The 16733-nt window shown below is 36.8% G+C and overlaps 1 protein-coding gene across 1 annotated transcript in view; it reads right to left on the bottom strand.

The window, feature by feature from the left end:
* obscnb (obscurin, cytoskeletal calmodulin and titin-interacting RhoGEF b) overlaps nt 1–16733 on the bottom strand; it is a 565304-nt gene that overhangs the window by 80982 nt on the left and 467589 nt on the right. The window contains exons 71-74 of the mRNA XM_051928767.1: nt 16137–16276; nt 13349–13549; nt 1089–1171; nt 131–292 (exon numbers count right to left, since the gene is read on the bottom strand). Of these exons, the coding sequence (XP_051784727.1) occupies nt 131–292; nt 1089–1171; nt 13349–13549; nt 16137–16276 (586 nt within the window). The remainder of the gene's footprint in view (nt 1–130; nt 293–1088; nt 1172–13348; nt 13550–16136; nt 16277–16733) is intronic.

The following is a 16733-nucleotide window of genomic DNA, read 5'->3' as shown; positions in this document are numbered from 1 at the left end:
CAGGTACTGTATATTATTTGTTTTATTTTCGACCTAGTTTTGTAACAGTGTTCTTAATCACACTTAGTTTGTGAATGTTCAGAAAGGTGATAATTTAAAAATGGACTGATTCAGGAATTTTGTTACTAACCTATTGTGGAAGTTTGAGATATCATCAATGTTCCTAAAGATTGCCTCTTTCTGGCTGGAGATGTCAGGATCAGAATCCATATGGTTCTTGTGATGAGACAACAGGAAGGTTAAGTCATTTACAAATTCTTCTTCTGAGCGTATCAAATCCTGGATATAATAACTGTTAAAATGAATAAAGTTTTAACATTATTTAGATTTGTATTTTAAACTGTGTTGTTCATTGAGAAATTAACCATTGTGACAATATGCTAAATATACTTTAATACTAATTACTTTAATTCCAAATTCCATTTGACTTCAATGCTCTCCTGCATGTAGCAATGATAAAAGATTCAGCTGCAGTTTATATTTAATTCACTTTATTGTTATATAGGACACATCATGACATTAGATTTACAGTAAGTACAGCAAAACTAAGAGGAGATACATCTGTATAAACTAATATGAATAATATAAGACAAAAATTATTATGTTTAATCTTTATAATGCATTTGTTAGGCAACATCTGGGATAAGGTGTTGTTTTATTTCAGTAATACAAAAAATGATAACACCAGATAAATTCCAAGAAAAAGCTACTAAGCTAACATCAGGATTTTGGGAATTAGCTATTAGAAAAGACTTGGGAGAGTTAAACTGCGCTTTGCATAACTCAAGAAACTATAAACATGTTAAGTGATATGGAAATGTTACTACAGATTAGATTAATAGAATCTGGGGTTCCCTGTTTCCACGAATGGTCAGTTCTTGCCAAAACATTTCCATATGTTCTAAAAAATACCTAACAATAGTTAAAATTGCCAATAAATTTTAGAAATTATTAATCAACAACTATCAAGGCAGCACTAAATATCAAGAGGTAAAGGAGAACTGGACAAAAACAATAAAAGCTATTGTGAAACCGCAAATTTAATAGCAGATATATACACAAAAGGCCTTTTAGTCACACTTGCTTACCAAAGTCTTCTTTTGTACTCATCCTCCGATACCTGTTCCCCCAGAATTTCAGGAGCTTCTCCCAATGGGGTATCTGGTGAGAGCTAGAAAATGTATTTATTAATAATTAAATTACTATTATAAAGAGGACATATATACAGTATAATATAGTATATACACACACACACATATATATGAGGTGTTACAATTTAATTCCCGGAATGCACCTTTAAAAAAAAATATACATGTGGAACTGTACACTAGTGGCTACTTTTGCGTTTAAAGTACCCTCCTTATGCATCTATACACTGACTTAAACGCTGTTCCCATTTCTGGAAGCAGGCCTGGAACTCATTTTCAATACGTATTAACGTCCATCATTGTTTTTGGTTGTCCGCTTCTGGGGTCATCCGTCACATCTTCTCACTCATCTTTGAACCTCTTATGCCACTCTGACACACTCGATTTTTTCATAGCATCTTCACCATATGCCAGTTTCAACAGTTGTAACGTTTCAGTAGCAGATTTGCCAGTTTTCACACAAAATTTAATATTAACACACGTATGTTGTTCTAAATTTTGATCATCCATTTTTTAGTGTACACGCAGATATCTATTACATTCCCAAATACTAACTAACAACTAGCTCTATCAGCTTGCAATTTACACACATATTAGTTCAAACATGAATATTAATGTGATTTCAATGCAATGACACTACGTGGCCACTCCATGAATTAATCTCTTATATGTATTTCTCTTCTGGTTCGTCCTGTTTCCACTTCAAAACAGGTCCTGCCCACACGCAGCCGACACGGCATGTCTCGATTCCTATTCATCCTCTTCCATGTCATGCACTGTACTGGCCTGCTAAGCGTAATACATCCAACAAGTACTCGAGGTGCTGCCACAACGGTAAAGTAGCTTTGTGTCTTTACAACAGCTTCTTACACAGCAAACATCAGAAGCTAAAAATGATCATGAACACATTCGAGAATACAACTCTTCTCTAGTGTTTGCTTCCAGATAACTCAACCTCCTGGCCACGGACCATACTGTTTTAAAATACACGGGCAAATTTATCACCAAATCTCTCCACTATACGCTTCTAACTCTCCAGGATATGGACAGTTGTATGTTTTTGACACATCAACGCAGCTACTAAAGTATGTATACAAAATAAAGCAAACTCTGCATACAGCGAAAATTTACTTCTCCAGCTAGATTCCATGCTCAGAACCATCAACCCCTTTGCTAAATCATACAAACACATGCATGAAATCGCTCAGTCCAATCCAACAGCATCTGTACGAATGGTTTTCAAGGAAAACCCTAGGCAGGATTTACAACGATACAATTCCCCAACATGTCACACTGATGTTGCAGCGATTTCGTCAGAGATAATGGCGAAACGCCTGCCGAAAGGGACATTTGCATATATCCCATAGGCAACTCCTGTAAACAGATTTCCACGCTCAATATGAATTGCGATCCTATGGTTTATCCACTTTTATTCCCTTACGGAGACATTGGCTGGCACAAAGATTTACAACATGTACCCGATAAAATAACCGCCAAGCGAATAAGGCTTACTCAATGCCAAAATTACGCGTACAGATTAGCAATGAGGAATACATTTAGTATTTTGCACTCCAGTGGCAAACTATTCCAACAGTACATCGTAGATGCGTACGTTAAAACAGAGGGCACGCGACTCAACTATCTCAGATTACATCAACAAAATCTGCGCATGGAACAATACAAAGGACTATCAGATGCACTGCAAGCAAACGCTGAAAATAACAACATACGTGTAGGCAAAATGATCATATTACCATCCACATTTCCAGGCAGTCCAAGATTCATGCAACAAAACTATCAGGATGCCATGGCCATAGTATGTAAATTCGGAAAGCCTGATTTATTTATCACTTTCACATGCAATTCTACTTGGCCGGAAATTCTACATGCACACTGCAACTTTCAAGAAGTATTTATTTCTTCTTGATTTCTGAATTCCTTTCTCACCGTTTTCCGTTCTTATTCTTACACCGCTGTATGCTACGGCGGGTGTCAGCTAGTATATATTAATATTTATACCTATACATACACATATACATATACTGTATATATATACATACATATACATACATACTTTGTGAAAAGCATGACCCCGGGCACAGACAGACAGACACCAGAATGTCCAAAAGCACACTCCTTTTATTTACAGCACCACAATGCCTTATCCCAACAACTCTTTCTTTCTTTCTTTCTTTCTTTCTTTCTTTCTTTCTTTCTTTCTTTCTTTCTTTCTTTCTTTCTTTCTTTCTTTCTTTCTTTCTTTCTTTCTTTCTTTCTGTTTTCCTCTTCACAATGACCTCCTCTCCCCTCCTCACAAGCTTTGTCTCCTTCTTCCCAACTCTGGCTCAGCTTCTGGAGGGAGGCGGCCCCCTTTATAATAACCCGGATGGGCTCCAGGTGCTCCGTCTGACCTCACTTCCTGGTTTGGCGGAAGTGTCAGGAGGGCACTCGGAAGCACTCCTGGTGTCCTTGGAATTTTGTCCGGCAGCACTTCCTGGTGTGGCGGAAGTGCCGCTCTCCAAGGTTCCAACCATGTCTGGGCGCCCCATGGTGGTGACTCCGTCTTCGCAGAGGGTTGAGCTTTACGGCTCTGTGACCCCCATGCATTCCAGGGAGGCAGCCCACCTGCGCTCCAGGGGAAATATTGTCCCATTTCCGGTCCCCTGCTTCTTCCGGCGTCCCGGCTGGGCAACGTCCCTGGCCGTCTATGACAACATACATATACATACACGCACGCACACACACACACAGTGCCACATAAGTTACACGTACGGTACAAGGGTATTTCTGAATTTGTTGAATTATTTTTGAGAAATGCAAATTAAAAGAAAGCAATATAAAATGTAATTAGATCTGTGTACATTTCTCCCATAATTATAAACACATTTTCTGAAACTCTTTTTTCCAATTTCAGGTAATGGAGAACCAATACCTAATCCTACAACTAAAGGCATAAGGAGGGCCAAGTGTGCAGAGAAATCAAATCCTCACAACCCTTTATTAATGTGTTTTATTTATTTTTTTGTTAATTTTCTTCTCTGTTTCAGGTACAACCAATTAACATTTTTAAACATCAATAAACTATATCGATATTTTATATATATATAGGAGACTATTCCTAACCAAGTATAAAAACCACAGTAGTAACATTAAATTGCAAACATATAGTTGTATTTAATTATGACGCCAAGTGACTTAGAGGAAAGGCCTGGAACTCAAGGAATTCAACTAAATGGTTTAAAATAGATTAAAACCTAGTGTACAACTTGCCAGCAAGCATGATATTTTTAATTATATGGTTTCTTCTTTCGTATTTAAAACAATATTTTTTACTTTATATTTAAAATATTCTTAACCTTAAAAAAGATAATATAAAGTAAAAAAATGTACAGTATATTCTGAATTTCTATAATCTCATATCACAATAATCAGGTATAGAGGTAGGACATTACAGCATCCAATTTTGAAACAAATTAAATTGTGAATTTTTAAAATGGACACACGGAAACTGATTTGTGTGTGGTGTTTATTTGTTTTTTTTTTTACCCTGACATTCTTTATGTCAATTGACTGCCAAAATGACCCTAACCATGAACTGCTTCCACACTGCTCTCACTGCCATGGAATCAGTGTGTACACTAAAAAGTCATGCAATGCAATTTACTTAAGATCACAGCTCCAGTGTCTGAGGTGTTACAAGATTTTTTTTCAACTGCAGTCCTTTTATGTGACATATCTTCCATTTAAAAGTCATTGCAAGGTATTCTGAAATGTAAATCTGACACTGCCTTCAAGCATTAAAATAATCCCCCTTCACCCTCAAAGCAAATGCATTCCCATAGTTCCTGTCCCCTCTTTAATAATTTAACATATAATGCAAAGGAAACAACTTGCCCTAACTCTTACTGAATGTTAAGGTAAGGTTGTTATGCTCATTAATCATAGCACTGGAGTATGGTGTTGTGTTTTATATTGATTAGCTTATGCAAGCAAGAAGTTTTAGTGGCTCTGCACATATGATAGTAATGATACTATAAACTTATATAAACAAGTGAGAAAATGAATGCATTGCGTCCCATTCAGATTAATTTGAAGTTAACTGTTTTAACAGCCAGACCATTTTAATTTTTGTCTGTTTCGTTAAAGACAGACAGTCATATCTCTCTATTATCAAAAATCCTGGGACGAGACAAGTCTTTTTAGCCTGGGACGAGACCAGACTTTTTCAGAGAGATAATTTCATGTCCCGCAAGACGAGACTTTGTGCCAAGAGATTTAACCACACCTGGGGCCAGAAATAAAAGACAGAGTAGATAACAAAGTAGAACGTCATAAAGAGGTTCAAAAATGTTGGCGTGATAACACATGCAGAGCAGGTTAGAGATAATGAAAGCACACCACTAAAATTTGTAAGTCTCAAAGAAATGATAGTAAAGATCGCATTAGCACAAACAGAAATTATTACTTGGTGAAATAATGGAACAGCGAAAAAAGATCAAATATTTGGACATAGGTGATATTACAGAAGTATGTAGATATTGTTCAGATTTAAACTTTAAGTCAGAGACTTATAGATTGTCTAATTTGTGTTGCCGTCAGGGAAAATATTTGTTGTTTGGTGAAAGTGAAATCCACATACGTGAGCAGCAGAGGCCGGGGGGTTGGCAAGTGAAGTGAGCAGGGGGCAAAAGAAATGAATGAATGCAATTGTGTGTACATAAAATACATTTTTTTAAAAAGCATTCTAGTAAATCATGTCATATAAAACTGAACCCAAACAGATTGATAAGATGCCATTTTAAGCTTTGTGATTATTTGAGTTTAACTGTAAATTCAATTAAAAATTTATATGCATTTCTTTTTTCTTCATTCTTTCTCCTTCTTTGCATTAAAATTTTGCATTTAATTATTTATCATGGTATTTTTTCAAGAGGTAGCCCCCTTTAGCAACCAGTGCCACTCATTCACAAAATTTCCATAGGGAAACAGTGTTTATTAATTTTTAAAATGTGTTGCTACATCAACATATTTTAATTCAATATTCCACCCATCCATCATTCAACCTGCTATATCCTAACTACAGGGTCACGGGGGTCCGCTGGAGCCAATCCCAGCCAACACAGGGCCCAAGGCAGGATACAAACCCTAAGAGTTAAGAGTTTAATCACTTTAGCTTAGGCCAAGGGTCCGCAACCTGTGGCTGTTTGACTGCGTGGCTGCAGCTCTTCCCAGGATGATAGACGCATTCACATTTTCATGTCTTAACATTCGTAAAGATAAAAAATGTATTTATGAGTTAATAGTATTATTTTTCAGTTAGTTATTTCTTTAGCTATATGTGAATCAGGCGATCCTTTGCGTATCTCTATTGCATTTAACCTTTTAACTGTATCATTTACATCTTCCTCAACCTCTTTCTGTTCGAAGAGATTACGTTTTCAGTCAAATCATATGCTCTCCAGAGTTTTCCTCAGTACCCGAGATTGAATGTAAACTTTTTTTTTTTTTTATTAAAATCAAATAACATACACATAATTCAGGTTCTACAAAAAACATCAGTTACCCACTGAGTAAGAATAAGTGAGTTGGGATTCTCCCAGTTGAGCAAGATAAGTCTATGTGCCAGTAGTGTAGTAAAGGCAATCACAGTTTGTTTGTCCTTCTCCACTTTAAGCCAACATGGAAGTACACCAAACACTGCTGTTAGTGGATTAGGAGGTATTGTGACACTAAGGTTGTATGAAAAGCATTTAAAGGCATTGTTATCACTCTTTAATTTAATATTGTTCTTTATCAGTTTTTTTATCCGGCCCAGAATGATGTTAATTTGGTGCAGGACAAAAACATGTAGCCCAGTGAGGCCAGAAATTGATTGCAGCGTTCGCAGGTTGGATCTTGCCCTGGAAACATTTTGGACAATTTTTAATGAGAGAGAAGTGCTCGATATATAATTTTGAGTAGAATAATTCTATGCTTTGTGCATATGGAACTCGAGTGAATTCTGTGCATTGCTACTTTCCAGACCTTTTCTGAAATGTGGAGTGAGAGATCCTTTTCCCACTGTTTCTCTTGGATCTTTGAAATGAAGGGACTGTAAAATATTTTTATATAGTACAGAAATGCTGTCGGAGTCCTCGAGACTGAGCAATATTTTTTCCGGCACAGAGGTAGGTGGGAGGTGAGAAAATTAGGCAGGTTCTGTTTAATAAAGTTTCGAATTTTAAGGTAGTGAAAGAAATGTGTTGTTGGAAAGTTAAATTTGGATTGTAATTGTTCATAGGATGCAAAGACGTTGTCTATATACAGATCTCTAAGTGATTTAATCCCAAATGTTTTCCAGGCATTAAAAACTAAAACTTCAGATGGTGGAACAAAGTGGTTCTCGTGCAGAGGTGCCATAGATAAAAACTTCTCTATCTTAAAATCTTCCTACATTGGTTCCATATTCGGATTGAGTGAAGCACAATTGGGTTGTTAGTATATTGGCGATAACTTATATTTATTGGGGTGCAAGCAAGGAATATAAAGAAGTACTGTAGGATTTTATTTCTATTGCTGACCAAACCTGTGTATGTTCATCTATTTGTGTCCATGTCTATGTTTTTATATGTTTGCTGCCCAGGAATAAAATTGAAAGTTAGTTAGGCCCTTTGGATACATGGATGTTTTGAATTCCAAATAAATTAGGTTATGGTTGAATCTAATTTCTAACCAAATTATCTATTGCTATATATTGGAATGTTTTGAAATAAAAAGAGAAGCTTAGGAAGGATATTCATCTTAACAATGCTAATTCTTCCAGCTAAAGAGAGATGAAGGGTTGACCATCTATGCAAGTCTTGCTTAACTTTTCTCATACAGAAGGCAAAATTTTGTTCATAAAGATCTTTATGTTTACTTGTGATGTTTACCCCTAGGTCAGTGTTTCCCAGCCTCAGTCCTGGGGCCACACTGAGGCTGCAGGTTTTTGTTCCAACCGGATTCCTAATCAGTGACAACACCTGATCACACTGATCTCATTTAATTACCTGGTATTATTTTTCTTTTATTCTACATTCAGAGAAGCACAGCAGCATGATTTTTACATTTATAAGACATTTAGAAATATTTCTGCTTTTGCTATAGATTTAAATGCTTAACTCTCTTTTGTTGATTTCATTATATTTTGCCCTTTCTCTGTGCAGTTTTCCCCTTCATTTTATCTTATTAATGACAATTAAAGATGAGCAGATCAGACACGCTGGCAAACACAGAATAATCAAAGGCTGCAACTACTTTAGCATCAGACCCACTAATTAGTAAATAATGGATTAATTAAACAATTAGAACACCTAGAAAAGTAGAACGAAAATTAAGATGAAAATATTGTTAAAAAGAAAAAAATACATTATTCCCATATAACTGCTTGGTACATTTTAATAAACAGTATATATATACCAAGCTTAGTTTTCTAATTTCTACATTGTTCCCAAAACACAGAACTTGGGAAATAACACATAACTTAATTAGCCCAGGAGTCCAATTAAAAACAGAAGCTGGTTGGAACAAAAACCTGCAGCCACAGTGTGCCCCAGGACCGAGGTTGGGAAACACTGCCCTAGATATTTAAACTGATCTGCAATGATAAAAGGAAAGGTGTCCAATCTAATATTGTATACTTGAGAATTCACTGGGAAGAGCACACTTTTATTCAAATTGATTCTGAGACCATAAATCTTTTGAAATTCTTTCAGACACAGTATTTTGTGGATCTGATATATACAGTACCATATCATCTGCTATATAGAGAAACTTTCTGTTCCAGCCCTTCTCTGATAATCCCCTTTATCTCAATAGCATTTTGACAATGAATTGCCAGTGGTTCAATGGCGATTGCAAAAAGTATTGGTGACAAGGGGCATCCTTGTCTGGTACCACTCTGTAGTTTAAAGTAGTCTGAATTAATGTTGTTAATACAAACTGAAGCTTCTGGATTGGTATACAGTAGTTTGATCCATGCACAAATGTTCAGGCCAAACCCAAATTTCTCCAATGCAGTGAAAAGGTAGTTCCATTCAACCATGTCAAATGCTTTATCTGCATCCAATGATAATAATATCTCCAAGGTGTTTGACTTTGTGGGTGAATATATTACATTAAGCAGGCGTCAAAGATTGGAAGCTAAGTGTCTGCCTTTAATAAATCCAGTTTGGTCTTGTGATGTTACCGAAGGTAACACTTTCTCCATCCTTCTAGCTAGGACTTTGGAAAGTATCTTAATATTATTCAGAAGCGAAACTGGTCTGTACGATGCACATTTTAATAAGTCCTTATTTTGTTTAGAAGGGATGGTAATTAATGCTTGGTGAAAAGTTTGAGGTAGAATTTTATTTTCTCTAGCTTCTGTAAATGTTGTTAATAGAAGGGGAGAGAGCTGAGTGGAGAATTTCTTATAAAATTTGGCAGGGTAACCATCAGGGCCTGCTGCTTTCCAGTGAGTTTATAGCATCTAGTAATTCTGATAGTGCCAGAGGTTTATCCAATTCCTCTGCACTAAGAGTATCTATTTGTGGTATCTGTAATGCGTCCAGAAACACATTAGATTGTGTCTTGTCTTCTTTAATCTCAGTAGAATATAAGGATTTATAGTAGTCTCAATGTATGCATTACATTTTTATGGTCCATGATTTTGTCTCTGTTTGTGTTGGTGATTGCTGGGATTGCATTGCGAACTTCTTACTTGTGGATTTGTTTGGCTAAGATGTTATTAGCTTTCTCTCCATGTTCATAAAAATGATGTCTTGATTTAAGTATGAGTTGTTTAGTTTCTTTAGTTAAGAGGTTGAGCTCTGAATGCAGAGCCTGCCTTTTCCTATGAAGCGCCCCGCTTGAACACCTACCATGTTCTTGGTCTAGTCTAGTAATTTTGTTGATTAGCTCTGATACCTTCTTGGTTTCCAAATTAGTTCTGTGGGGAAGATATGAGATAATCTGTCCTCTTAAGAAGGCCTTCTGGGTTTCCCAGAGTGTTCCTGCAGAAACCTCTGAGTATGGATTTGTCTCAAAAACAAAAAATGATTTGCTTGGATATAAATTCTGTACCTTTCTTGTCTGTTAATAAAAGTGGATTAAGATGCCATCTGTGAGATGAGTATGTGAGGCATAGTGATTTTAGCTCCAAAATCAAGGGGGCGTGGTTAGAAATAACAATAGTGTTGTACTTGTAGGCAAGAAGTTGTTATCTACAAAGAAATAATCAATTCTTGAGTATCAATGATGCACTGGTGAGTAGAAGGAGTATGCTCTTGAGTTTGGGTTTAGAAGTTTCCAGGGGTCTGATAAGTTGTGGTCAGTTACAAACTGTGTAATTGTCTTTGCAGTGTTAGATGTCATCACCCCTGTGGCAGGAGACCTATCTAGGTCTGGATTTAAAACACAATTAAAGTCCCCAGCCATTATAATGTTATGAGTGTTCACATTGGGAATGGCATGAATGAATTCCCTATCATTGATATTAGGTGCATAAATATTTATCAAAATCACTTTACAGTTAAATTACCTATGACAATCACATATCCCCCTTCAGGATCAGATACTACATCTGATACTACAAATGAGACTGTTCTATGTATAAGAATTCCTACACCTCAAGTTTTCTTTGTATAGCTGGAATGGAACATTTGGACAGTCCAGTCTTTGTGCAGCCACCACTGATCCTTGCTTAATAAGTGGGTCTCCTGTAAAAACACTATTTTAGCATTTAGACCTGTTAAGTGAGAGAATACTTTTTCTTTCATTCGTGATTCAGGCCTTTAACATTCCAGCTCACAAAGTTAACTGTCCAGTCTTGGAGACATTGATTCTGAACTGTTATTTTTTAGTCTTAATTGGAAATAAGACAGCTTTGACCTTAATTTCCAATTTTCCCAGGAGTTATTGCCATGAAGACTATTGTTCCGTTGGCACTTATAAGGATTAAAAGAATAGATTAGAAAAAGCTTGCTCTCTTTCTCTCCTCCCCAGTCCCCCAACCAAGAATCACCAATATACCTAACCTGCATGTCTTTGGACTGTGGGAGGAAACTCATGCAGACATGAGGAGAACATGCAAACTCCATGCAGGGAGGACCCAGGAAGCAAACACAGGCCTCCTTACTGCGAGGCAGCAGCGCTACCACTGTGCCACCCGAAAAGTTATCCAAGCACAAAAAATCTAATCTCGAACATCACTTTAACAAAGTGAGACACATTTGCAAAAAAAAAAAAAAATATTATATATATATATATATATATATATATATATATATATATATATATATATATATATAATAATTCTGAGAAATATGCAACAATCAGAAAGTTTTGCTGTTTCTCGTTAGATTACAAAGCATAGAAATCCTTTCAGAGATGGAGAATATGTAAAAAAGTGCTTTTTAAATTTGGCCAAACACCTCTACTCTGACTTCAACAATGAAGAAGATATTAAAAAATTAAAGACACTCCACTATTCGCAAAATACTGTTCACGACAGAATCATTAAAATGGGTAGTAATGTGACAGATCAACAGATTAATGATATAAAATCAGCATCTGTATTTTCTTTGGCATGTCACAAGTCGTGATGGGAAGGAAACTGCACAAATTAGCATTCTGGTATATTTCCAATAAAGGTCTCCATGAAGAATTACTGGCTTCGACACCTCTTAAAGGACAAACCCAAGGTGAAGATAATTGCTCTGCAGCAATTTTGGAATTTTCAACTGTTAGGGAAATTGACATCAATAAGCTGGTATCTATCACTACAGATGGAGCACCCAGTAATGTTGGGTAAAAATAAAGGCTTTGTTACCCTGTTCAAACACAACTACTTTTGTTTTCAGAAGACATGAGAAGTGGAAATCTGTTTCATTTCAAAACTATAAAAAACAATCTGGAAACTACTGGAATGTGTCATTTATAGCAAGTTCTTTCTTGCAACTATAAAAAAATGCATTTTTCATTTACAGGTCGCTTCAAAGATTTCAGAGATGAAAAGTCCACTCTTTCATTCTTAACAAAACCACTTGCGGCAAATGCGGTTTCCAACAGTTGACAGAGCTCAATTTGAACTACAACTAACAAACTTGAAAAGCAAAGATTTGTGGTCCTCAAAATTTACATCTTTATACGTGGAACAAGAAAATCTGGAAAGAGAAAAGATGACTTTAGTCATGAATTACAAATGGATAGAACTTTTCAACTGTCGATAGAAGGACCAACTGATTTTCGAAACATGGAACATCCTTCCGGGCGGCACGGTGGCGCAGTGGTAACGCTGCTGCCTCGCAGTTAGGAGACCCGGGTTCGCTTCCCGGGTCCTCCCTGCGTGGAGCTTGCATGTTCTCCCCGTGTCTGCGTGGGTTTCCTCCGGGCGCTCCGGTTTCCTCCCACAGTCCAAAGACATGCAGGTTAGGTGGACTGGCGATTCTAAATTGGCCCTAGTGTGTGCTTGGTGTGGGGGTGTGTTTGTGTGTGTCCTGCGGTGGGTTGGCACCCTGCTCAGGATTGGTTCCTGCCTTGTGCCCTGTGTTGGCTGGGATTGGCTCCAGCAGACCCCCATGACCCTGTGTTCGGATTCAGCGGGTTGGAAAATGGATGGATGGATAGATGGAACATCCTTCCAGACTATTACTGTCAACTCAAAATAGTAGTGTTTGGAATTTTGATGATTTTTGGGGCTATTTATTCTTGTGAGTGGACGTTCTCCAACATGAATGATATCAAATGCAAGCTAAGAAGTTGGCTTAATGATGTAAGCTTGGAATCCTGTTTAAAACTGATGACTTCCAACTACTCACTGAACATGTAACAAGTCTGGAAATGCAGTGTCAGAAATCTCATTAAATTGGTTCTTTATTTCCTATAAGTACTTGAAGTTTTGTTTTTGTGTTAAAAGCATATATACCCATATCATGTTAAAAAATAATATCTCAAACCCCCTTCTCTACCCATTACAGCTCTTTGTAAATCTTGGGTCAAGCATTTAGGATAAAATGTCTGTTTTAAAAAGGTTGCCAACAGCTCTTTGTAAATCTTGGGTCAAGCATTTAGGATAAAATGTCTGTTTTAAAAAGGTTGCCGACCCCTGGCTTAGGCATAAATTGCACAGACAACAGAGCAGCAGCAAATCAAAATTATGTTACTTTGCCTTCTAAATTGACCTAAAAATGTTAGAATATTACCTTCATTTTTTTATCCAGATATGCTGGTGATACCCATCCCTGTCTTGAGGGCGTAAATTTTGTCGGCTTGGTTCGGACAAGCCACTTCAATGGATTTGCTGAATCAAGAACTTCAACATACTGTCCTTCCTTTAGCACAATTGCTTCTTTATTAGAGGTGAGTGGAGTGTAGTCAGCTGTTGCCACATAGATATCAAACATCTGCACAAAAAAAATACATGTTAATACCAATTTGCTTTACATGAAAATATATTTGGGCAATAATAAAATTAATAATATTGTTAAAATATATTACAAAATTAAAAATAAATTGAATTTATGTTAAGATAAGTTATAATCCTCTTTACAAGAAAATGGGATCTATTATATGGTGCTTTAAAGTCTTATAACACAAAAACTAAAAAGACAAATAAGTAATTTGCTAATGTGCTGAGTTACAATGTGCAACTAGAAGAGGTTGGATAGACAAAAATGATAAGACTATATACCACATTCTAAAATTTTGACAGAGGAAAAGTGGTACCATCCTTTCACAAGATTGTCAACTAACTTGTGCTTTGCTGAAGTAAGTGGAAATACTAGCCTTAAACTTATGTTTGTGCTGAACAAAAAAGTCTAGTTGGGATCAAATAAATGAGAAAATAAAACTGTTTTCTTATTTCTATAACCTCACACGTTATGTGGATAGGGCCTTTCACACTGCTTGGCACATGGTTGGAAATACTGTAAAAAGTGACAAAAGTGATCATTCAGAACTCTTAAAATCATACTCTAACAAACCAGGTGTAGATGGGTCTGAAAGTTAGAGGAACAGGCTAGTACTCAGAAAATGTTGACAGTAGGTAACCCGAAAAAGGACCACTGGCTATTCCCCGACCAAAACTGCCATCTCCTTCCTTTGTGTGATGCCTGGGTGTCCCATGACATTGGCATTTTCTTGTACACAGACATCAATAGTTCTGACCAGGTTGGCTTGGGTAATGAGAACAAATATACAAATAAAGCTGGTACATCAAAAGTTTATTATACAGTGTCTAAATAAATAAATTGTTCTATAATTAAATAAATACATGCCAAAAACAACTGCTTGTAGGAACAAATAAATAAGCAGACCCAACGAAGGTTATAATTAAATTTAAAACTAAAGACTTGGAATCAGTTTCAATCCTTCACTGTTCCCTCAGTTTCAGTACATCTTTCTCTATTGCCTTCCCTGGTCACCTTATCAGGTCTCCTTAAAGGGCTAAGACACTGGCATCATTTAAACAGCTTTCATCGCATCAGCCACAGTCTCCCACTTTGATGGCCAAAGCCTGGTTCTGTCATACCACCAACATACTTAGGCACTCATAGGATGACGCCCTTTGAACCTTTGCCTTGCCTCCCCTCAACACCACTGACTTACACTCCCAATCCTTCTTTTATTTCCTTCCTTATTTTTTCTCTGTCTCTCTTTCCTATTCACTTGGTGGTTTGTTTTATGACTCACGGAGTGCTAATGAGGAACACCCAAGTTAATTGTGCATGCACAACAACAAGCGATCAGCTTGTTTTCCCATTGAACAACCTACAGCCACAAAACTTTTCCAGTGGCAACATCCACAAGCCTGATCCTCACTATTTCTTTTTCTAAAACCCTGCGCTGACACAGACCCCTAATGCGCAGCACCTGATTAGGCCACCCACCTGCTTCTGGTGCTTTTATCTTCCACAACACCTTCCATGAAGCTCCAATCTTCTCTTTAATTTGTGAAATGCTGTTATCTGCTTGACTGCACATAGGGTCAGAGGCAACACCAGCTACACTCACTTAGCCCAACACCATGAGTTTCTCCAAGCTAGGATCCTTCCTAATACTCACAAACTGCCATGTTTTCAAGCCGACGGAATTAAGCACAGGAAATGAACTTGTAAGTGCTGCATTTTCAGTGCTTAAATTCCTACCTCCTTTTGAGCCAGGTTCAGATTTATGGCCGACCACTCTACATGACTCAGATCCTTATAACAGCTCATGGATGCCTGAGCAGCATCTCTCTCAAGGTCCAGACTGTAGACATTATAATGTTCTCCCTGTTAAAACCTCATCCTCAAGGGTAACACAAAGTTCTTTAACCAGGTTGTTCGAAGTGGACAAGTTCATGCTTGTGGAGCTGATATTCCACTTATATGGATGAGGGAACTAAAAAAATTAGTGTTGAGGCAGTCCACCATCTCTGTTTGGTAGTCTGTCCTATTCGTTTGCCACTTTTACCTATCACCTCCCACTGGCATTATCCGAGTGCTAGTCCTTTCCTCCTGTTCTCACATTATTAAACCTTAATAGCATTGATAAACTTAGTTATGTTGTAAACATGTGCCCAACACCACTTCTGAACACTTCTACCTCTTTTTGTTGAAAAATGTCAAGCAAAATAATTTTAAAGTTAAATTAAAGTGTAGGAAATCCTACATTCACAAGTCTACATTTCCAAAAAAGCATTGTAAAGCTAAGAACATCATCAACTCAATCTTAAAACAAATTGTTAATTTAAGAATGTTCCTCAAAACTCATCATAATTGAAGGACCTGTTAAGTCATTTGTAATCTACATTTTCCATGAACCAGTGACTAATCACTAAGGGCTTCTTAGCAATCCAGTTCATATTAAATATATTGCAGTTTAAAGTAAGATGTACAGGTTTGCTTCCTTATACTTAGTTAAAAAAACCATCAGGTCTTCTTCCCTACATATTTTAGTATTAAAATACTATGAAGATTTCACATGTTATTCTTTCACACAGCAGATTACCTCTCCTCTAGTTTCTCCTTCATCTGATTCAGAAGACGACTCAGCGATGATTGATGAAGGCCTTGAACGACCATGATGTGGAGATGGGGATGGGGTCTTGCACTCTTCATCACTGTCCATCCCAGGAACTCGCAGAGAAGCTTATATTAAAACAGATATTAACATGGCTCTATTAATATCAACATTTCCATTTTTATTGTGTTAATGGGTAAAATAATTGCAGAACTGATCTCTAGCTCTTCTAAGACAGTAGTTTTAAACTTTTTCAGTACTGATTCACTTTTAAACAGTTGTCATGGAAGGAAAAGGTTATAACATTATGGTATTACTTTAAGTTCTGAAAATTAACACAGTTTTCTTGTATTAAAATTAATAACATAGTTGCTTGGTTCTAGATACCCACAAGCCAAGATTAAAACAACCTGGCAAGAAAAAACGATGAGTCTTATTTTTGAAAACAGAGGAGGTTTTTGATACAACCACCACTACTTCTACTACTACTACTACGTCAGAATCTTTAGGTTTACAGTGGAGGAATGGTCTGTATAGTGATGTTCAACAACTTGAGTGAGCATTAGTCATTAGGCACAGATTTTA

This window comes from Erpetoichthys calabaricus, chromosome 6 (assembly GCF_900747795.2).
Source record: "Erpetoichthys calabaricus chromosome 6, fErpCal1.3, whole genome shotgun sequence".
NCBI lineage: Eukaryota > Metazoa > Chordata > Cladistia > Polypteriformes > Polypteridae > Erpetoichthys > Erpetoichthys calabaricus.
This window is presented reverse-complemented; position numbering and strand designations above follow the sequence as displayed.